At 43.5% G+C, this 24,015-nt stretch overlaps 1 protein-coding gene across 1 annotated transcript; it reads right to left on the minus strand.

The window, feature by feature from the left end:
• Positions 1 to 681: 681 nt before the first annotated feature.
• Positions 682 to 20,813, minus strand: hepacam2 (HEPACAM family member 2). Its single transcript, XM_029644096.2, has 9 exons — positions 20,095 to 20,813; positions 10,624 to 10,983; positions 10,069 to 10,353; positions 4,783 to 5,082; positions 3,666 to 3,794; positions 2,556 to 2,577; positions 2,414 to 2,448; positions 1,931 to 2,004; positions 682 to 1,683 (listed from the first exon to the last, which is right to left on the minus strand). The coding sequence occupies exons 1-9, from the start codon at positions 20,375 to 20,377 to the stop codon at positions 1,549 to 1,551; spliced, it is 1,623 nt and encodes a 540-aa protein (XP_029499956.2). The 5' UTR covers positions 20,378 to 20,813; the 3' UTR covers positions 682 to 1,548.
• Positions 20,814 to 24,015: the final 3,202 nt, after the last annotated feature.

The following is a 24,015-nucleotide window of genomic DNA, read 5'->3' on the forward strand; positions in this document are numbered from 1 at the left end:
ACAGGCATGTTTAAAAAATCATGGGGTTAATTGAAGGTTTCTTAGAACACATCATCTCAAGCACCAAACACTATTAGGCCTACCTGGTCCAGTAAAGCCTGGTTTAAAACAACACAACCTAATCTAGTTCCTGCTTAATGACGCTCCAGTATTTCCCTGTCAAATGAAGGTGAGGAGAGGTGCTGCCTCCAGGCACCAGTGCTGTTTGTCATGCAGTTGTATTGAGTGGATCCTCCCGTAAAACATACAGAGAGACAGATGGACTTCCTAACAGCAGCCGACATCATAAAATACACTCTGAATGCAAAATGCATTTGGTCAATATTATAACAAACCCTCCAGTACTTACTGGGGATAAACTAACACACTTGACACAGCTAAAGATGTTCTTGCAGTTGGTCTGCTTTTACCCGAGTCATGAATCTGAATTAAGATTCTCTCTCTCTCTCTCCATCTCCCACCTCGCCACTCGCCCTCTCTCTTCCTTACACACACACACACTATTCGAGACTATGAGTCAGCAGGAGCAGATGGAAGGCACAGTGCCACATGCTGAACCCTCCTTCTGTCACTCCCTCTTTCTAACCACACCACACCAGACCTGTCTAGACCAGATCACACCAGACCAGGCCTATCACATCATATTTAATTATGGAAAGATGCTGCTCTCTTTGAGGCTAATCAAATTGTTATAAATCTTTATTAAAATCCAAAAAGCACATATCTGTATCAGGAAACTGTACGATACTTTGCAGACAGGCAACAGCACACCTGGCATTTCAACCTCCGATGGAGTGTATTTGACAATGTCAAGATAAAAAATGCTACATCAGAAAGAGAGGACCATCATCCGTTTACTTGGAAATAAATAGGACTTATTCAGTAAAACAAAATGTAATTTCTTGAAAAAAAAAGAAAGTAATTGCATGCACTGTAGAATAGATGTATTTACATGCTAAAACATGATGTTTGACAACACAGCCATCAGACTGTATCTCGCTTGCAATGTGATAATTCATTCATCCAAATATACTTGCCCACTTCCAGAGAGAGCTTGAAATAGCACAAGAGAAAAATATATTCATGAGATCTCAAAGAAAACCCTTGTACTTTAAAGTAAATAAATATAATATTTGAAAATAGTAAGTAAGACGTGGGAACTGTACCATATGTTCCTGTAGTGTAAATGAACGGCTGACAGGATTAGTAACACAGTCATTCAAACAGATAACAAGTTCACTAGCAGAGATATCTTAGATTCCAGTAGATCAATACAATATATCTTATTCACACATTAAAGCTCTTTGGATTCATCCATTGATGAATAATGTCCATGGGATTTCAGAGATTGGGACTTTGGTGAAGGTATGTACACTTCTCAGGAGGAAAACCTCACTGGAGTTCATTTACACAATGTTTACTGTGTCCCAAATGGCACCCTATTCCCTATCTAGAAATAGGGCTTTGGTCAAAAATAGTGCATTATACAGAGAATATGGTTCCACTTGGGGACTCAGAAAGTATCTTTAATAATATTCTGGTCTCTAGTTAGGCTTCACACTGCTTCAACAGCAGACTTTGGTTAGCCAGGGTGGGAGTTTCAGGGATGTGCCGAATGACATCATAGATGGTGGTATGCAAATCCTGGACAGACTCTAGGTGTGCCAGAGATCTGCTTGATGCCTGGGAAATGAAAACAAACACATTTAGGGACACTACATGTTATAGCAAACGGTGGGGTTGGGAATAGAACCTGGGTCGCACGTGTTAAAGGCAAACATGCTACGCATTCCTCCAATAGGGTTAACCCCTATGGGGGGGATTGTAACATGGGCTCATTAGCGAGGGTCACAACAATATGAAAGAGGTGTAACAACAGAAAACTAGGACTTTTGTACCAAGCTGCATTGTTGCAAGACATACAACATACCTGTGTAGATTCCATTTTCCCAGGTATAGAGACAAACTCATAGATGCCAAAGTCTTCAGTTGCATCCTCATGACCTGCAAGTACAATGTAGTTAATAGTTTATATCTTCACCTGTCAATGTTCTATTCTCTCTCCACTTACATCCTGTTTCTTGTTCCCAGTAGACTATTTGATTTAGTACGTGTCACTTTTGGTTTGGGGAAAACCGAATACTGCCCCACCACAGTTAAATGTATTGAACTCAGTCCCCTAAAGCACAGACGAATCCAACTGAAATGTGAAGAAATTATCAACCAAGCTAATGGACAAATAAGCCTGCACAAGTCAAACAAGTGTGATTACTGTAATTGTTCTATGCTGGTGAAGCTTTTATGAAGAGTAATGTTTGTCTAAGGCTATGTCCACGACATTGCCTAACAACAGGCAGGAATGTAAGGCTATAAGGTATACAGTAAACAGTGCAGCCGGAGAGAGGGGACTTACCTGAACAGTGTGGGCGCTTCGGTTCTGTCAAAGGTCTGCATGGTAGAGGCAAATAAACTGGAATTAAACCCATTTACTGGATGTAGGCTACCTAGACAGAGGTCTTTATTCATGTGTAAGCCGGGATCAGTAATGTTCTTACCTGTTATAGATGTTCATGAGAACTGTAAAATAAACAAGATAAGATGATACTTTTTGCTCTTCATCAATAACACAAATGATATAGAGAGTCCTGCTCTTCATCAATAACACAAATGATATAGAGAGTCATGCTCTTCATCAATAACACAAATGATATAGAGAGTCCTGCTCTTCATCAATAACACAAATGATATAGAGAGTCATGCTCTTCATCAATAACATAAATTATATAGAGTCCTGCTCTTCATCAATAACACAAATGACATAGAGAGTCATGCTCTTCATCAATAACATAAATTATATAGAGTCCTGCTCTTCATCAATAACACAAATGATATAGAGTCATGCTCTTCATCAATAACACAAATGATATAGAGAGTCCTGCTCTTCATCAATAACACAAATGATATAGAGAGTCATGCTCTTCATCAATAACACAAATGATATAGAGAGTCATGCTCTTCATCAATAACACAAATGATATAGAGAGTCATGCTCTTCATCAATAACACAAATGATATAGAGAGTCCTGCTCTTCATCAATAACACAAATGATATAGAGAGTCCTGCTCTTCATCAATAACACAAATGATATAGAGAGTCCTGCTCTTCATCAATAACACAAATGATATAGAGAGTCATGCTCTTCATCAATAACACAAATGACATAGAGAGTCATGCTCTTCATCAATAACATAAATTATATAGAGTCCTGCTCTTCATCAATAACACAAATGACATAGAGAGTCCTGCTCTTCATCAATAACACAAATGATATAGAGAGTCCTGCTCTTCATCAATAACACAAATGATATAGAGAGTCATGCTCTTCATCAATAACACAAATGACATAGAGAGTCCTGCTCTTCATCAATAACACAAATGATATAGAGAGTCCTGCTCTTCATCAATAACACAAATGATATAGAGAGTCAGAAGACGTTATTTTCTCCTATATCCTGTTTCAGTTTGACATAGCATTTGCAGATAATTTACATTTACTGTACTGTGATCAAACTTTAAAATCTAGTGTCTACAGCAGTAGTGTGTGTTCTGTGGTCACAGTTACTGCTGTCACCCTGAGACTTATGAAGAGGGCCGTAACATCTACCTCTCTTGGGATGATGACAGGTCTTTATGAAGTAGACCAGTAACATACAGCCAGTAATGAACAGACAGGACAGAGTGATGGCAGCCAGAGGAGAGAATGAGTTGCTCTCCTGGACATAGCTCTCCTTTCCTACAAATAAAAGAGAATAACTCTACATTCAGAATAACATTTTGAAACTTAGACAGAGCCAATTTCCCAGACACAGATTAAGCCTAATCCTGGACTAAAAAGCTAGCTATTGTATTTAATAGAGATTTTTTTAATTAAATGCTTTTTAGTCATGGACTAGGCTTAATCTGTGACTGAGAAACAGGCCCTGCAGGTATTGTGACTAAATGCTACACATTGGGGAATAGAGTCCAAACTAAGAGTAAACTTGTCAACTCAGACCTGGTGGACAGTTAGTAAGTTTAGTTTGTTCATAACATTTTTAGATACTTCTCAATAGATTATATTTTCAACAATGTCACTTGCTATACAGTAGCCAAGATCGTGTGTATGTTTGCCCATTTGGAGATTGAAACCACCTACACATAGAAACTCCACACATGCAGTAAAACGTGGTCAACAATGAGACCAGCTGTTATTTTTCTCTGTTTACTCTCCTATGGAGCCAGTGGACTTTTACACAGGCCAGGCACATAGCAACTGAGAAGAAATAGAATATTTATGATTCACTGTGTCTAGGTGAATTACCTGGCTCTGTTCTAAAGGTACCTGGACTATCTGCATTCAAGGCTACTGCTCACATTTAGAAAAGGTTATAGTATATACACCATTTAGGTTTCAAATGTCGGTAACATTTGTCCCTTTGTCCCTCTAACAGCACACCTCATCTTCTCCTCTTCCTCACCTTGGTACTTGATGGCATGATAAGGTGCACAGTGGGTACCCAGACCTGATTCTCAGTCCCACCTACACTACGTCAGCAACCCAGGCCAGAGAGTGTGTGTGTGTGTGTGTGTGTGTGTGTGTGTGTGTGTGTGTGTGTGTGTGTGTGTGTGTGTGTGTGCGTGTGTGTGTGTGTGTGTGTGTGTGTGTGTGTGTGTGTGTGTGTGTTCCCAGTCCCTCCTTCGTTCCCTCCAGCACACCAGGACAGCAGCCCAGCTCTACCCACCTGTCCCCAGGCTGGCCACCACCAGGGTGAACTGGGTCTCATCCTGCTTCTGGGTCACATTGTTATACGCCCTGCACAGGAACTCCTCGGCCTGGGCCAGCTTGTATGAGGTGACCTCCAGGCGCAGTCCCACAGTGATGACCTCAGTGGCGTTGTTGGTCTTAGAGATCCACATACAGCTGTTGGGAGGGTTGGAGTCGGCCTGACAGTCGAAGAACACCAGCTCACCAGGGTTCACTGTGAAGACCTCCCCGGTCCTCAAGCCATGGTCAGACTTTACAGCCAGGTTGTAAGGACCATCTGGAAGATATCAGAGGGGCTCATACTGTCACAAACACTATAATCAACTTCAAACTCTATTGGGACTGTGGTAAACCTAGGATCCGTTGGCAGCTAAGATGAATTGTTTTATCATCAATAATTCAGAATCTCATTAACTGAGTAAACATGTCGTCCCATTGTAAAGGCTGCTTTTGGCTCTTCTCCACTAAAATTCAAAAAGCACTCGCACATCTGAGCTATCTTTGTTTCAGGTGCGTGGTAACAGTAGAGTAATATGAGAAAAAAGAAGAAGCCCATACACTGCTCTTGCTAGTATCACTACTCTTTATTAAGCTTTACGCCACTACAAATCAGGTTACAAGACATAGAGTGGTTTCACTGCTACAGGGACAAGTGGTAGTCCAGGTCTTCTCACGTCCTTTAGCTGAACAGGTGGCAATTACTGTATTTTGATTTATTTTTGCCATCAGAGTGTCCTCCTGAAGCAACGCCATATGGCCGCTCAAACATTCAGGTTCTAGCGAAGGCGTTTTGCCATTGTGAAATGGCCGTCGTATATTGAAAACAAAGCTGACATTAGAGCTGTGTGCCTCAGTTGCTAGGATATGCTACTAGTCACTGTGGTCATCACATTAGCTTGCACATCGGGTTTGTTGATATGAAAACAAACTGGACATATTAGATGGGGGCCTATAATGAAACCTCATATCCTCAAAAATGACAATGGCGACGTGATACTGAAATGGCTTAGGGAAGTGCTTCTCAAAGTCGGGCCTAGGGATCATTGGGGTCCTCCTTAGTAAGATGAAGAATAACCATGTATCAACGAAATAACATCTGTAAATTATTTGTAATTATCTTCTCTCAGTTTCTGTCTGTCTCTGCAATTCCAACTTGAAGTGTGTTATCAGCAGCCATCAGCGTAATATACTCATTTATATAACTGCTGATAGAAATACACAATAGGATAATAAACTCTACCTGTATGAGCAATAATGTAGAAGGTAGTCATGTAACGTGATATTACAGCTACATGGGTGTTACATTAGATGTTAAGACAAAGAGGTCCCATCTAATGAATCCCTTTCCTCTGACTACATCTATAAATACAATTATTAAGAACTGCATTTATCATAATGGAACTGTTTTGACGTACTGCAACATTTGTTGTCTTGTTGGAAGATAACATTTTCAACTGTAGGACGGGCTAATGTCCAAACATATTATATGTCAACAACCTCCAACAATCTCCAAACCTGCCAGGACCAGCCTGGTTTCATTAACGCAACAGCATCACGATAGCGATACTGCAACGATAGTATCGCCACAGAACACTGGACGTCTGTCAGACATGCAAATGCAATATCTGCACTGTGTGTGCCCAGGGGTGAGATGGATTTACATACTGAGATTACTCATAGAAGGCCAGGACGATGTCAAGTCTTTGTACTTCTTTAAAATGGGGAAAATAAAGTATGAGAAGTTGCCATTAATTTCCTTCCCCAACCAACGGTGTGCTGATTTAGACAGACGAACATGGGTGTGCTGTTTTAGGCCAACAGGGGTGGGCTGTTTTAGACAGACCAACATGGGTGTGCTGTTTTAGACCAACAGGGGTGTGCTGTTTTAGACCAACAGGGGTGTGCTGTTTTAGACAGACCAATAGGGGTGTGCTGTTTTAGACAGACCAATAGGGGTGTGATGTTTTAGACCAACAGGGGTGTGCTGTTTTAGACAGACCAACATGGGTGTGCTGTTTTAGACCAACAGGGGTGGGCTGTTTTAGACAGACCAACATGGGTGTGCTGTTTTAGACAGACCAACATGGGTGTGCTGTTTTAGACCAACAGGGGTGTGCTGTTTTAGACAGACGAACATTGGTGTGCTGTTTTAGACAGACCAACATGGGTGTGCTGTTTTAGACCAACAGGGGTGTGCTGTTTTAGACAGACCAACATGGGTGTGCTGTTTTAGACAGACGAACATGGGTGTGCTGTTTTAGACCAACAGGGGTATGCTGTTTTAGACAGACCAATAGGGGTGTGCTGTTTTAGACAGACCAATAGGGGTGTGCTGTTTTAGACCAACAGGGGTGTGCTGTTTTAGACAGACCAACATGGGTGTGCTGTTTTAGACCAACAGGGGTGGGCTGTTTTAGACAGACCAACATGGGTGTGCTGTTTTAGACAGACGAACATGGGTGTGCTGTTTTAGACCAACAGGGGTGTGCTGTTTTAGACAGACCAACATGGGTGTGCTGTTTTAGACCAACAGGGGTGTGCTGTTTTAGACAGACGAACATTGGTGTGCTGTTTTAGACAGACCAACATGGGTGTGCTGTTTTAGACCAACAGGGGTGTGCTGTTTTAGACAGACCAACATGGGTGTGCTGTTTTAGACAGACGAACATGGGTGTGCTGTTTTAGACAGACGGACAGGGGTGTGCTGTTTTAGATAGACCAACAGGGGTGTGCTCTTTTAGACAGACCAACAGGGGTGTGCTGTTTTAGATAGACCAACAGGGGTGTGTTGTTTTAGACAGAACAACAGGGGTGTGCTGTTTTAGACCAACAGGGGTGTGCTGTTTTAGACCAACAGGGGTATGCTGTTTTAGACAGACCAACATGGGTGTGCTGTTTTAGACCAACAGGGGTGGGCTGTTTTAGACAGACCAACATGGGTGTGCTGTTTTAGACAGACGAACATGGGTGTGCTGTTTTAGACCAACATGGGTGTGCTGTTTTAGACCAACAGGGGTGTGCTGTTTTAGACAGACCAACATGGGTGTGCTGTTTTAGACAGACCAACATGGGTGTGCTGTTTTAGACCAACAGGGGTGTGCTGTTTTAGACAGACCAACATGGGTGTGCTGTTTTAGACAGACGAACATGGGTGTGCTGTTTTAGACAGACGGACAGGGGTGTGCTGTTTTAGATAGACCAACAGGGGTGTGCTCTTTTAGACAGACCAACAGGGGTGTGCTGTTTTAGATAGACCAACAGGGGTGTGTTGTTTTAGACAGAACAACAGGGGTGTGCTGTTTTAGACAGACCCACAGGGGTGTGCTGTTTTAGACAGACCAGCAGGGGTGTGCTGTTTTAGACAGACCAACAGGGGTGTGCTGTTTTAGACCAACAGGGTGTGCTGTTTTAGACAGACCAACAGGGGTGTGTTGTTTTAGACAGACCAACAGGGGTGGGCTGTTTTATACAGACCAACAGGGGTGTGCTGTTTTAGACCAACAGGGGTGTGCTGTTTTAGACCAACAGGGGTGTGCTGTTTTAGACCAACAGGGGTGTGCTGTTTTAGATAGACCCACATGGGTGTGCTGTTTTAGACAGACCAGCAGGGGTGTGCTGTTTTAGACAGACCAACAGGGGTGTGCTGTTTCATACAGACCAACATGGGTGTGCTGTTTTAGACAGACAAACAGGGGTGTGCTGTTTTAGACCAACATGGGTGTGTTGTTTTAGACAGACCAACAGGGGTGTGCTGTTTTAGACCAACAGGGGTGTGCTGTTTTAGACAGACCAACAGGGGTGTGCTGTTTTAGACCAACAGGGGTGTGCTGTTTTAGACCAACAGGGGTGTGCTGATTTAGACAGACCAACTGGGGTGTGCTGTTTTAGACAGACCAACAGGGGTGTGCTGTTTTAGACAGACCTACATGGGTGTGCTGTTTTAGACCAACAGGGGTGTGCTGATTTAGACAGACCAACAGGGGTGTGCTGTTTTAGACAGATGAACATGGGTGTGCTGTTTTAGACAGACAAACAGGGGTGTGCTGTTTTAGATAGACCAACAGGGGTGTGCTCTTTTAGACAGACCAACAGGGGTGTGCTGTTTTAGATAGACCAACAGGGGTGTGTTGTTTTAGACCAACAGGGGTGTGCTGTTTTAGACTAACAGGGGTGTGCTGTTTTAGACAGACCCACAGGGGTGTGCTGTTTTAGACAGACCAACAGGGGTGTGCTGTTTTACACCAACAGGGGTGTGCTGTTTTAGATAGACCAACAGGGGTGTGCTGTTTTAGACAGACCAACAGGGGTGTGCTGTTTTATACAGACCAACAGGGGTGTGCTATTTTAGACCAACAGGGGTGTGCTGTTTTAGACAGACCAACAGGGGTGTGTTGTTTTAGACAGACCAACAGGGGTGTGCTGTTTTAGACAGACCAACAGGGGTGTGCTGTTTTAGACCAACAGGGGTGTGCTGTTTTATACCAACAGGGGTGTGCTGTTTTAGACCAACAGGGGTGTGCTGTTTTAGATAGACCAACAGGGGTGTGCTATTTTAGATAGACCAACAGGGGTGTGCTGTTTCAGACCAACAGGGGTGTGCTGTTTTAGACCAACAGGGGTGTGCTGTTTTCGATAGACCAACAGGGGTGTGCTGTTTTAGACCAACAGGGGTGTGCTGTTTTAGACAGACCAACAGGGGTGTGCTGTTTTAGACAGACCTACATGGGTGTGTAGTTTTAGACCATCAGGGGTGTGCTGTTTTAGACAGACAAACAGGGGTGTGCTGTTTTAGACAGACCAACAGGGGTGTGCTGTTTTAGACCAACAGGGGTGTGCTGTTTTAGATAGACCAACAGGGGTGTGCTGTTTTAGACAGACCAATAGGGGTGTGCTGTTTTAGACCAACAGGGGTGTGCTGTTTTAGACCAACAGGGGTGTGCTGTTTTAGATAGACCAACAGGGGTGTGCTGTTTTAGACAGACCAATAGGGGTGTGCTGTTTTAGACCAACAGGGGTGTGCTGTTTTAGACAGACCAACAGGGGTGTGCTGTTTTAGACAGACGAACACGGGTGTGCTGTTTTAAACAGACCAACATGGGTGTGCTGTTCTAGACAGACCAACAGTGGTGTGCTGTTTTAGACAGACCAACAAGGGTGTGCTGTTTTAGACCAATAGGGGTGTGCTGTTTTAGACAGACCAACAGGGGTGTGCTGTTTTAGACCAACAGGGGTGTGCTGTTTTAGACAGACCAACAGTACTTACAGAATACATTAAGGTCCAGGGTGTGGCTCTGTCTCTGGCTGATGTGGTTCCTGGCCAGGCAGCGGTACTGTCCAATGTCCTTCTTCCTCACAGGATTCATCACCAGAGTAGAGTTATCCTGTGAGAACTGATGGCGATCACTAGCATCTAGGGGCATGTTGTTCCTCAGCCACTGGTACTGAACCCTGGTCCCGTTCTCCACCCAGCAGGTCCACGTCACGTTCTCCTTGTCCTCAACAACTGTAGAAGATGGGGTCTTCCTGATAACAGGAGTGGACACGGGTACTGGAGAAGGGGAGAGATAGAACAGTGAGTATGCTGATGAAATAAACAGTATTGTAATGCAGTCCGTTAAACGATTTACCGGAAAGGTCTTTAAGTCTTTCGAAGTACATGGCAATTGGATTGATGCAGCCAGGCGGAAATGTTCCATACATGCAACATTCCACAATGATCTGCCTATGTACACAACATATATAAGATGTATAGCTCGTCAATCAATGATGTAAAAATAGAGATTGACATAAGATTCTCTGGTGTCAACCACCAACTCACCATCTACAGTGACATGGATGGTCCTCTCGACCCTGACGAGCTCCTGTCTCTGGGGGAAGTGAATGTCCAGGTCCAGGTGATAGTCCCCCTCCGCCGCCTCGTCCAGCCTGGGGATCAGGAGAGAGGCGTTGGGGGGCTGGAAAAAGAAGCGGTTCCTGTGTCTCATGGAGGCCACCATGATGGCTGAATGGTTGTGGAAGGTCACCAGCAGGGTTTTGGGGCCCCCCGGTCGGGTCTGGTACCAGCTGCCCTGGATCTCAACATCCTCATTTTGAAAGTGAGTCTCCACAGAGAGGAGGAGGGACTTCCCTTTGACGCCATTGAGCACGGACGGAATGTGGACGAACTCTGAGTTTACTTCTGAGGAGGGAGGGAAGGAAGGGGTGAGAGAGAGTATTATAGAGGAGAGAAGGAAGGGGTGAGAGAGTATTATAGAGGAGAGAAGGAAGGGGTGAGAGAGAGTGTTATAGAGGAGAGAAGGAAGGGGTGAGAGAGAGTATTATAGAGAAGGGAAGGAAGGGGTGAGAGAGAGTATTATAGAGAAGGGAAGGAAGGGTGAGAGAGAGTATTATAGAGGAGAGAAGGAAGGGGTGAGAGAGTATTATAGAGGAGAGAAGGAAGGGGTGAGAGAGAGTGTTATAGAGGAGAGAAGGAAGGGGTGAGAGAGAGTATTATAGAGAAGGGAAGGAAGGGGTGAGAGAGAGTATTATAGAGGAGAGAAGGAAGGGGTGAGAGAGTATTATAGAGAAGGGAAGGAAGGGGTGAGAGAGAGTATTATAGAGGAGAGAAGGAAGGGGTGAGAGAGAGTATTATAGAGAAGGGAAGGAAGGGTGAGAGAGAGTATTATAGAGGAGAGAAGGAAGGGGTGAGAGAGAGTATTATAGAGGAGAGAAGGAAGGGGTGAGAGAGAGTATTATAGAGAAGGGAAGGAAGGGTGAGAGAGAGTATTATAGAGAAGGGAAGGAAGGGGTGAGAGAGTATTATAGAGAAGGGAAGGAAGGGTGAGAGAGAGTATTATAGAGAAGGGAAGGAAGGGTGAGAGAGAGTATTATAGAGAAGGGAAGGAAGGGTGAGAGAGAGTATTATAGAGGAGAGAAGGAAGGGGTGAGAGAGAGTATTATAGAGAAGGGAAGGAAGGGTGAGAGAGAGTATTATAGAGGAGAGAAGGAAGGGGTGAGAGAGAGTATTATAGAGAAGGGAAGGAAGGGTGAGAGAGAGTATTATAGAGAAGGGAAGGAAGGGTGAGAGAGAGTATTATAGAGAAGGGAAGGAAGGGTGAGAGAGAGTATTATAGAGAAGGGAAGGAAGGGTGAGAGAGAGTATTATAGAGAAGGGAAGGAAGGGTGAGAGAGAGTATTATAGAGAAGGGAAGGAAGGGGTGAGAGAGAGTATTATAGAAGAGAGAAGGAAGGGTGAGAGAGAGTATTATAGAGAAGGGAAGGAAGGGTGAGAGAGAGTATTATAGAAGAGAGAAGGAAGGGTGAGAGAGAGTATTATAGAAGAGAGAAGGAAGGGGTGAGAGAGAGTATTATAGAGAAGGGAAGGAAGGGGTGAGAGAGAGTATTATAGAAGAGAGAAGGAAGGGGTGAGAGAGTATTATAGAGAAGGGAAGGAAGGGGTGAGAGAGAGTATTATAGAAGAGAGAAGGAAGGGGTGAGAGAGAGTATTATAGAGAAGGGAAGGAAGGGGTGAGAGAGAGTATTATAGAGAAGGGAAGGAAGGGGTGAGAGAGAGTATTATAGAAGAGAGAAGGAAGGGGTGAGAGAGAGTATTATAGAGAAGGGAAGGAAGGGTGAGAGAGAGTATTATAGAAGAGAGAAGGAAGGGTGAGAGAGAGTATTATAGAAGAGAGAAGGAAGGGGTGAGAGAGAGTATTATAGAGAAGGGAAGGAAGGGGTGAGAGAGAGTATTATAGAGAAGGGAAGGAAGGGTGAGAGAGAGTATTATAGAGGAGAGAAGGAAGGGGTGAGAGAGAGTATTATAGAGAAGGGAAGGAAGGGTGAGAGAGAGTATTATAGAAGAGAGAAGGAAGGGGTGAGAGAGAGTATTATAGAGAAGGGAAGGAAGGGGTGAGAGAAAGTATTATAGAGGAGGGAAGGAAGGGGTGAGAGAGAGTATTATAGAGAAGGGAAGGAAGGGGTGAGAGAGAGTATTATAGAGAAGGGAAGGAAGTGGTGAGAGAGAGTATTATAGAGAAGGGAAGGAAGGGGTGAGAGAGAGTATTATAGAGGAGAGAAGGAAGGGGTGAGAGAGAGTATTATAGAGAAGGGAAGGAAGGGGTGAGAGAGAGTATTATAGATAAGGGAAGGAAGGGTGAGAGAGAGTATTATAGAAGAGAGAAGGAAGGGGTGAGAGAGAGTATTATAGAGAAGGGAAGGAAGGGGTGAGAGAGAGTATTATAGAAGAGAGAAGGAAGGGGTGAGAGAGAGTATTATAAAGAAGGGAAGGAAGGGGTGAGAGAGAGTATTATAAAGAAGGGAAGGAAGGGGTGAGAGAGAGTATTATAGAGAAGGGAAGGAAGGGTGAGAGAGAGTATTATAGAGAAGGGAAGGAAGGGGTGAGAGAGAGTATTATAGAGAAGGGAAGGAAGGGTGAGAGAGAGTATTATAGAGGAGAGAAGGAAGGGGTGAGAGAGAGTATTATAGAGAAAGGAAGGAAGGGTGAGAGAGAGTATTATAGAAGAGAGAAGGAAGGGTGAGAGAGAGAATTATTGAAGAGAGAAGGAAGGGGTGAGAGAGAGTATTATAGAGAAGGGAAGGAAGGGGTGAGAGAGAGTATTATAGAGAAGGGAAGGAAGGGGTGAGAGAGAGTATTATAGAGAAGGGAAGGAAGGGTGAGAGAGAGTATTATAGAGGAGAGAAGGAAGGGGTGAGAGAGAGTATTATAGAGAAGGGAAGGAAGGGTGAGAGAGAGTATTATAGAAGAGAGAAGGAAGGGGTGAGAGAGAGTATTATAAAGAAGGGAAGGAAGGGGTGAGAGAGAGTATTATAAAGAAGGGAAGGAAGGGGTGAGAGAGAGTATTATAGAGAAGGGAAGGAAGGGGTGAGAGAGAGTATTATAGAGGAGAGAAGGAAGGGGTGAGAGAGAGTATTATAGAGAAGGGAAGGAAGGGGTGAGAGAGAGTATTATAGAGAAGGGAAGGAAGGGTGAGAGAGAGTATTATAGAGGAGAGAAGGAAGGGGTGAGAGAGAGTATTAATAGAGAAGGGAAGGAAGGGTGAGAGAGAGTATTATAGAAGAGAGAAGGAAGGGGTGAGAGAGAGTATTATAGAGAAGGGAAGGAAGGGTGAGAGAGAGTATTATAGAAGAGAGAAGGAAGGCGTGAGAGAGAGTATTATAAAGAAGGGAAGGAAGGGGTGAGAGAGAGTATTATAAAGAAGGGAAGGAAGGGGTGAGAGAGAGTATTATAGAGGAGGGAAGGAAGGGGTGAGAGAGAGTATTATAGAGGAGGAAAGGAAGGTGTGAGAGAGAGTATTATAGAGGAGGAAAGGAAGGTGTGAGAGAGACTATAATAGAGGAGGGAAGGAAGGGGTGAGAGAGAGTATTATAGAGGAGGGAAGGAAGGGGTGAGAGAGAGTATTATAAAGAAGGGAAGGAAGGGGTGAGAGACTATAATAGAGGAGGGAAGGAAGGGGTGAGAGAGAGTATTATAAAGAAGGGAAGGAAGGGGTGAGAGAGTATTATAGAGGAGGGAAGGAAGGGGTGAGAGAGAGTGTTATAGGGGGAAGCAGCAAGAGAGTGAGCTATAGAGAGAGAAAGAAATTAACAAATTAGTCTCAGAGTGTGGACTCTATCACACTAATAACAAATGCAAAGATTCTACCTTAGAACCTGCAATGTTTCTCATTAGATGTACATAGTGGTATATGTTTCTGCGAGGTGGGGGGGGGGGGGTGTAAACATGTCACACACGAAGCTACTGGTACATACAAAACAGGTACAATATGGGCCCTCATAAAGCATCTCAGAGTAAGAGTGCTGATCTAGGATCAGTTTTGCCTTCTTGATCATAATGAATAAGATTATATGGACAGGCACCCCTGCTCCTAGATGCTTTATGAATAAGGGCCCTGATCTTTTAATTAAAATCAAATCAAATTTATTTTTATAGCCCTTCTTACATCAGCTGATATCTCAAGGTGCTGTACAGAAACTCAGCCTAAAACGCCGAACAGCAAGCAATGCAGGTGTAGAAGCACGGTGGCTAGGAAAAACACCCTAGAAAGGCCAAAACCTGGGAAGAAACCTAGAGAGGAACCAGGCTATGAGGGGTGGCCAGTCCTCTTCTGGCTGTGCCGGGTGGAGATTATAACAGAACATGGCCAAGATGTTCAAATGTTCATAAATGACCAGCATGGTCAAATAATAATAATCACAGTAGTTGTCGAGGGTGCAACAAGTCAGCACCTCAAGAGTAAATGTCAGTTGGCTTTTCATAACCGATCATTGAGAGTATCTCTACCGCTCCTGCTGTCTCTAGAGAGTTGAAAACAGCAGGATTTGGACAGGTAGCACGGAACAGGTCAGGGTTCCATAGCCGCGGGCAGAACAGTTGAAACTGGAGCAGCAGCACGGCCAGGTGGACTGGGGACAGCAAGGAGTCATCATGCCAGGTAGTCCTGAGGCATGGTCCTAATTAACATGAAAAGTAAAGATGGCCGTCTACATCTCTTCATGCTGCGCTTCATAGAGCAGAAAGAATAAGTTAGATTGAGATACGTTTACATGATTGACACATCTGTGGCATACTATCATTCCATTTACTTTATCCAGAACTCTGTCCTGAAACTGAGGTAAGCAAATATTAACCCAATTCTTAGAGCCAATGACAAGCCTTGTGTCTTGTTACTACTAACTGGTATTAAAGCAAACATCCTTAAGCTGTATGATGTAGCCGTTGAATATTGTACACTGCTCTGTTTACATTACGGTAGCAAGCAGTTCCCACGCTGATAACTGACAGAAAAACAATCACCTTTGAGTTACGACATCCAATAGAAAATGGACTCTGTTAATGAACTGACATTTACTGTCATTAGGTTTGGTGTCTTCAACATTGTCTTTCTTTCTCAAAATAACAAACAAAAGGTTTTGCAGCTATTTTGCCAAAGGCAGGGTTGGGTTTCTACGATTAGTAAGGGACTGGGTGATGTCATAAGTGTGTTGTTGCCAGCTCAGATTAAGCAGCAGCAGGCAGGTAGCTAGGCGGTATAAAGGTAAATACACCCCCCCCCTTTCCTTCTCTTTCTCCACCTCCCTCTCCCTGTATCTCCCCGCTCCCCTATCACTTTCTCACCCTTTCTGTTTTTATGCCCGTCCTCTATCCCCCCTCCCTTCCTTTCTGTCTCTTTCTCTCCCTCCCTCTTTCTTGTCCCTCACCCCCCCTCTCTCTCTTCCCTCACCTCTCTCTCCCTCCCTCCTTCCACTGTTCCTCCCCTCACCTCTATTCCTTCTCTCCCCCTCCCTCCCTCTCCTGCTCTCTCGCTCCCTCCATCCTCCCCAGTCAGTCCAGTTCTCCAAGTGGACGTCCAGGCCCTGCTGGACCCCCCTGTTGTTCATCACAATAGATTAACTCTGTGCCTGGTGTTATGTCCTAAACTTTAATAGTAGAAACAGCCTTCCCCCATCCATGTCACACTCTGAGTGGCCTGCTGGCCACGGGTAGCAGTTTGGCCATCACTGGGAGTGTGTGTGTGTCACGACTTCAGCCGAAGTCGGTTCCTCTCCTTGTTCGTGCGGCGCTCGGCTCTCGGCATCGCCGGTCTACTAGCCACTCTTCATTTTCCATTTGTTTTGTCTTTGTTTCTACACACCTGTTTTTTATTCCCCTAATTATTGTTCATGTATTTAACCCTCTGTTTCCCCCATGGTGTTGTGCGGGATTGTTTTATGTCATGTTCGATAATGCCCGGGTGTAAAAGTTGATGTTCGTGTGTTTGTGTTTGGGCAAGTGTATTGTTTTACCTTGCACCATTCATTATTCTGAGTAAAGTTACATTCCTCACAATTCTCTGCTCTCCTGGGCCTGACTGCATACACCAGCTACACCCACCATTCTGATAGTGTGTGTGTGTGTGTGTGTGTGTGTGTGTGTGTGTGTGTGTGTGTGTGTGTGTGTGTGTGTGTGTGTGTGTGTGTGTGTGTGTGTGTGTGTCAGTGTGTGTGTGTGTGTCAGTGTTGAATCAACCTGGTCTCAGAGCTTTTTGTATTGTTCTGTACGCAAATCCGAGACACTTCATTTGGAATGAATTGTTACGTTTCGTATGTTATGTATTAATTTGTGGATTTCCATCATCCATTTCGTATGATACTGTATGTTATGAATTAGAATTCGTATGATACTGTATGTTACGAATTACAATTTGTACAATATGTTAATTTGCTAAACTCTTTAACTAGGCAAGTCAGTTAAGAACAAATTCTTATTTACAATGACGGCCAATTGTACGCCGCCCTATGGGACTCCCAATCATGGCCAGAAGTCATACAGCCTGGATTCAAACCAGGGACTGTAGTGATGCCTCTTGCACGGAGATGCAGTGCCACTCGGGAGCCCAAATATGTTATGAATACCAAGAATCTTGAAAAAACGTATACTTAAAAACTGTAAATCAACCAATCGCTAACACAATGGAAAGGTCAAATGCCTTACTGAAAGTGTGTGGGCGATGAAGAGAAACCAAATGGTGCCGGTTGATGCCATGTGGTGGAGAGTGATGCGGCGCTGGAGATTGGGGTGTGAGCAGGTGGGTCTGGGCAGGTGTGATGTTGTTGATGTTTGTGTGCTTCTGTATGCTGTCGTTTGTATGTGTATGTTCTGTATTGTATGTGTATGTTCTGGATTTCCAACTTGTTGTAGCTAACGTTAGCTGGGTGGCTAACGTTAGCTCTGGGGGTTAGGGGTTGAGGTTAGGAGTTAGGTTAAAAGGTTAGGGTTAAGATTTGGAGTTAGGTTAAAGAGTTGAGGTTAGGGTTAGGGGAAGGGTTAGCTAACATGCTAAGTAGTTGCAAAGTAGCTCAAAAGTAGTTAATTAGCTAAAATGCTAAAGTCATAATTCAGAGATTAATTTGTTTACCACCACATTAACTCTGATTTACCACAAAATACCCCTTCACAATGTCTCCTTGTGCCTCTACCGGATCAAAATTACAAGTGTAATTAATGGCTGTTCTCAATGCAATGGCACTTACAAATTTAGATCCTTCAAACACCCCCAAACAGAGAAACTGATCCCAATCAAAGGTGTTATCACGTGCTCCACTAAGGCAGTTATTTATCTTATAACTTGTCCTTGTGGTAAAACTTATGTGGGCAAAATGAAGCACGAACTAAAAGTAAGAATCTCTGTGCATCATAGCACCATTAGGTGCAAAAACTCGACGTACCCAGTTGCGGCCCTCTTTTGGAAACAAACCACTCTATTCTGTCCCTTCGCTATATCGGCATCGAACACTTCACCTTCCCTAGGAAAGGGAGTGACCTCAACCATTTATTGTTAACGCGAGAGGCCACCTGGATCTTTAATTTAAAGACCCTTGTGCCCTTCGGTCTTAACTTAGACTTTGATCTGAAGCTATTCTTCTGATTGTTGTGTTTTTGCTAACAATTGTAAATTATGTTGGTAGGCCAATGTAGCCAAATTGTATTTATGATCAGATGTTAACCATTCAGGATTGTTTATATGTTCTATATATCTGTAAATCAACCAATGAAATCAAGCCACAACCAGCCATGATTACAGACACCTGTGTGTGTCCTTTCAAACTATATAAACTAGTGACTCACGGTGTTTGTCATTATACAAAATGTTGGCTATAAAATTATTGCATCTGAGCACCTAGAGTGTGTGGCTCTCCTTTTGTTTTTCAACCATACCTAACGTAACATATGCTGATTTGAGTGTCCCAGATTTATGTTTACTACAGTATGGTACGTCTAGTCGATGTGACCAGTCTGGTTGAATAAGCAGGACAAGAGTGTCCTGAACCCACTGCTGCCACTGTTTTCTCTAACCAAGCCCGGGATTGTTGGGGTGATAAGAGCTGGGGTGAAAGTAAGCCAGTACAGTCCGTTATGGCATCCCGGCAAAATAAATAGTGGGGTATACGCCGTAATGGTAAAATGTGAGCCTATCACAATAATGAACACAAAATGCCTAGAAAACTATATGCTATTACACCATCATTTAACATTACCGCATGTCAGGTGCATGAAACATTTGCAAATTGACTTCAAACCGGTTGGCATACGCTCCAAATTGCTGTTGTGGTTTGATCAGAACACTTACGTTTTGCCAAGGCACGGAAAGCAGTGGAAGCATAAATTCAGGCTACAGGAGTAAAGGCTTACACATTAAAGTGTTTTGTAACAGATGTCTCTTTCCATTCATCAAATTGGATGCTGGAATCATTTGTTGAGTGGACGAACGTGCGCCCATAGCCTAGCTTTAATGAAGTGATTGAAGTGATTGTTAGACAATCAGATTAAAACATCATGACTGGTTGTGTTTATGCCACATTAAAAGGCAGGACATGTTATAGGTGATATGACCGATCTTTACTAAGACATCTACTTTCACCACTGGATAAGAGACAGTGGAGTTTACTGAGACAATGGGCCATCTGAAGTGAGTTCTATTGTTGTGTTAGGGCATCAGGGGGTCGGCTTATCAGGTCGTTTGGTCCATTGGTTGGATATCTGTTATCATCAACAGGGACTGGCCATAGGGAAATTCTGGCAAATGCCAGATGGACCGAACCAGCTAACAAATGCGCCAGTGTGGAGGACTTGAGGAAAGAAATGGGCCAGTTTGATAGAAAAGCCAGGGTCGATTTCTGTTCCCAGTTCGTCCCTGATGGACCAGTTTGATAGAAAAGCCAGGGTCGATTTCTGTTCCCAGTCCGTCCCTGATGGGCCAGTTTGATAGAAAAGCCAGGGTCGATTTCTGTTCCCAGTCAATCCCTGATTAGACAGACTCCAAGCTGAGTCAGCAGAGGCCTGGTTGATGAACTCTTTCCAGTGTGTCCTTCCTGCCTCTTTTGCTTACTACAGAAATGCTCAAATCCCCTTCATTACGACCATAAAAGTCCAACCAAAAAACGCATATGAACACATGCAATCAGATAATAAATATCGGTAGCTACTGCAATCTAACATACCTACATAGTAACAACTTAGTCAACCACCATAGAATAATTGTGGACCAACACGAACATCAACGCTTCGCATTAACACACATGCATAGGGGTATCTCTGTCCTATACACTATGATTAAAGAAGTACCATTCTATCATGCGCGTAATAACTGATCAAATCAAATACAGTCTAGTGGCTCGATGAGGATCCAACTAATGAAAGATAATTGGCAATGTTGATGTTGATTGTAACGCTTTTGGTTACACTCGCAAAACATTGAATGAATTTCTCCTGAAATGACATTCAATTAACATGAGTGTTTCTTCTTCCTCTTACCTGAGAGAGTAAGTAGTGCAGTGTAGAAACACAGAGCGACAAAGGTCCTTCTTCCAGGAGCCTCCATTATCCTCTGAGGAGTTGTCCTCTCTGACTTGAGACTGTGACAGTAAGGGAGGGATGTGGGAAGGAGGGGAACTGAACTGGTGGTGACAACATTTGCCAGGGAAATAAGAGGAGCCAGCCAGAAGCCCAGGCCCCTCCCAATGTTATTTGAGTGGGAGAGGTAAGCTACACCTGGCAGGCACAGGAACAACATGGCCTTTAGCATTTTAGCTAACATTTGACATAAGCCTAAACCTACCTCTCCTAAACGGCTACGCTCATTCTGTTAACCTGCTGCATCAGTTCTACTAAAAACCTGTAATGAAAAGTCAATTCTGACATAAGCTGTATACTATCTAGTCGAAATGTAATGTAAATGTATCTTTGCATTTCACTAAGAGTGATGGTCACAGGCACAAGCATACATTTACATTACATTTTGGTCATTTAGCAGACACTCTTATCTAACACGACTTGTACTAAGTCAGGTGAGACAAACATATACTACAGTCATTGCAAGTGACAAAGTAGCTGTTATCAAAATCCGTGCTATTAAAAGACAAATGTGAGTGTTAGTTTAGATATGGGCTTAGCGACACAGAGAAAGAGAGGTATGAGTGTAATGGAATAGAGAGGGTAGCTAAAGGTTGAGAATGTCATTTAGGTGGTAAAGACATGTCAATGTAGACAAGGGAAGGACAATACAGCCAGCAAGCACGGACTGTCACAGGCAGACTCATAGGCAGTCACATTTATACTCTATGAAATATCAAATGAGCGACTATCTATATATATATATATATATATATATATATAGAGAGAGAGAGAGAGAGAGAGAGAGAGAGGGGAGAGAGAGAGAGAGAGGGAGAGAGAGAGAGAGAGAGAGAGAGAATAAATGTATCTGTATTTCACACAGTTGAACTGTGCAATACTGTTTCTCGTTACACTAACGATAACTACGCGACTAAAACAGGCCAATCATTTCCTTCTAAAAGGTTTTAGTGCAGATCTCCATGTCATGTAAAAGGACTTTGTTTACAGACAAACAGTGTCAATGTGTTTCACTGTGGAGTCGTTGAGTGACAGCGCTATTGCGAACTAGTGTAGTGAATGTGGTGAAACGTTCGAAGATTGCATGACCATCACCATGATGAAATGTGGAGCAACAGCAATACAATGAAACAAATCATTCACTGATGTAGCTATACTATCTATTTACATACATATCATAAGTTCATTCATGAAGATCCAAAATGGGTATCTGAGCTACAAATAAATTAAACCATCCCAGTGTAAATGCTAGCTGTCTCACTTTGCAGCTCAAAATGGTCTGTAAGCATTGATAATATGTGTGGATGAATGCCCTATTCTATTCTAATCAAATCAAACTTCATTTATATAGCACATTTGTTAAAGAGGATGCATTTCAAGTGCTTAACAAATAAAACACAACTCCCTACTAAGGTAGGTAAGAAAGCACCCCCCCTCGCACCCCTGCTAACCCCGACCCCCCCCCCCCCCCCCACACACACACAAAAAAAACAAAAAAAACATCAAATAAAATAAACATACATAATGCCTTTGCTGAACTAACACTGGCACTTGACTCTTCTGACTTTGCTGAAAGATACTTTATTGAGGAAAAATGTATTTACTATGTGTTGTTGTCCCACCTAGTTATCTAAAGACGAATGCACTAAGTGTAAGTCACTCTGGATAAGAATAACATGTAAATGTACATTTACGGCAACCGCATATCACAGTAATTGCAAGTCAAATCTTCACACAACAGAGCAGCTGTCAACTAAATCAATGCTAGCAAAATACACATGTGAACGTGAGCTTAGATACAGTCTGAGAGACACAGAGAGATATAGATATGAATGTCATGAAATAGAGTTGGTGAAGGTCAAGATTGTCATTTAGGGATGCTGTAGTATCATGCTCCTCCTCTTCGGGTGCTCCTCCCCCTATCCCCAGTGAGCCTGCAACTTTTGCATAATCCTCTAGATGGACACCTTGTATGGTTATTCTTTAGCTAAAGTCCTTGAGAGACGAACACTCTGGTTATAGATTCAGAATACAGGTTTGAATTCATATAGAAGAAACCATATTGTTTATGTTGACACCACAGGAGGTTGGGGAGGACGGGCTTGTGGTCAAGGCTGGAGCGGAATCAGTGGAACGGTATCAAAGATATCAAACACATGGTTTCCATGGTTTCCGGGTCTTTGATGCCGTTCTATTTTCTCCATTCCGGCCATTATTATGAGTCGTTCTCCCCTCAGCAGCCTCCAAGTTGATATATTCTCTGCTTTTTCCATTATACCTGAGTGGATAATGTATGAGGATGACTGTTATGACATCATGAAGAGGTCGAGTAGCTGAATTCACAAAGTGTCTCCTCCCCCCGTCCAGGTAATCTTATTCATTATCATCTCAATTTAAAGGCAAAACTGACGGTATATCATCCCTGCTTGGAGACACTTTATAAATACGGGCCCACCGGCTGAATATATATGGCTTATAATCACACTCTGAGATCTTGGTCAGTTGTTACCCAACGGCTGGCTTATAATCACACTCTGAGATCTTGGTCAGTTGTTACCCAACGGCTGGCTTATAATCACACTCTGAGATCTTGGTCTGTTGTTACCCAACAGCTGGCTTATAATCACACTCTGAGATCTTGGTCAGTTGTTACCCAACGGCTGGCTTATAATCACACTCTGAGATCTTGGTCAGTTGTTACCCAACGGCTGGCTTATAATCACACTCTGAGATCTTGGTCAGTTGTTACCCAACGGCTGGCTTATAATCACACTCTGAGATCTTGGTCTGTTGTTACGCAACGGCTGGCTTATAATCACACTCTGAGATCTTGGTCTGTTGTTACCCAACGGCTGGCTTATAATCACACTCTGAGATCTTGGTCAGTTGTTACCCAACGGCTGGCTTATAATCACACTCTGAGATCTTGGTCTGTTGTTACCCAACGGCTGGCTTACAATCACACTCTGAGATCTTGGTCTGTTGTTACCCAACAGCTGGCTTATAATCACACTCTGAGATCTTGGTCAGTTGTTACCCAACGGCTGGCTTATAATCACACTCTGAGATCTTGGTCAGTTGTTACCCAACAGCTGGCTTATAATCACACTCTGAGATCTTGGTCAGTTGTTACCCAACGGCTGGCTTATAATCACACTCTGAGATCTTGGTCAGTTGTTACCCAACAGCTGGCTTATAATCACACTCTGAGATCTTGGTCAGTTGTTACCCAACGGCTGGCTTATAATCACACTCTGAGATCTTGGTCGGTTGTTACCCAACGGCTGGCTTATAATCACACTCTGAGATCTTGGTCTGTTGTTACGCAACGGCTGGCTTATAATCACACTCTGAGATCTTGGTCTGTTGTTACCCAACGGCTGGCTTATAATCACACTCTGAGATCTTGGTCAGTTGTTACCCAACGGCTGGCTTATAATCACACTCTGAGATCTTGGTCTGTTGTTACCCAACGGCTGGCTTACAATCACACTCTGAGATCTTGGTCTGTTGTTACCCAACAGCTGGCTTATAATCACACTCTGAGATCTTGGTCAGTTGTTACCCAACGGTTGGGATATGATCACACTCTGAGATCTTGGTCTGTTGTTACTCAATAGCTGGCTTATAATCACACTCTGAGATCTTGTTCTGTTGTTATCCAACGGTTGAGAAATGATCACACTCTGAGATCTTGGTCTGTTGTTACCCAACGGCTGGCTTATAATCACACTCTGAGATCTTGGTCTGTTGTTACCCAACGGCTGGCTTATAATCACACTCTGAGATCTTGGTCAGTTGTTACCCAACGGCTGGCTTATAATC

This window comes from Oncorhynchus nerka, linkage group LG4, assembly GCF_034236695.1.
Source record: "Oncorhynchus nerka isolate Pitt River linkage group LG4, Oner_Uvic_2.0, whole genome shotgun sequence".
NCBI classification, from domain to species: domain Eukaryota; kingdom Metazoa; phylum Chordata; class Actinopteri; order Salmoniformes; family Salmonidae; genus Oncorhynchus; species Oncorhynchus nerka.

Excerpts from the sequence above, each read along its gene's own strand:
- hepacam2 (XM_029644096.2), bottom strand. The coding sequence starts at position 20,377 with ATGTTAGCTAAAATGCTAAAGGCCATGTTGTTCCTGTGCCTGCCAGGT. Across the intron at positions 10,984-20,094 it reads TGCACTACTTACTCTCTCAG|AAGTAAACTCAGAGTTCGTC; the intron begins GTAAGAGGAAGA and ends CTCCCTCCTCAG. Across the intron at positions 2,005-2,413 it reads GAAGCGCCCACACTGTTCAG|GTCATGAGGATGCAACTGAA; the intron begins GTAAGTCCCCTC and ends TTGTACTTGCAG.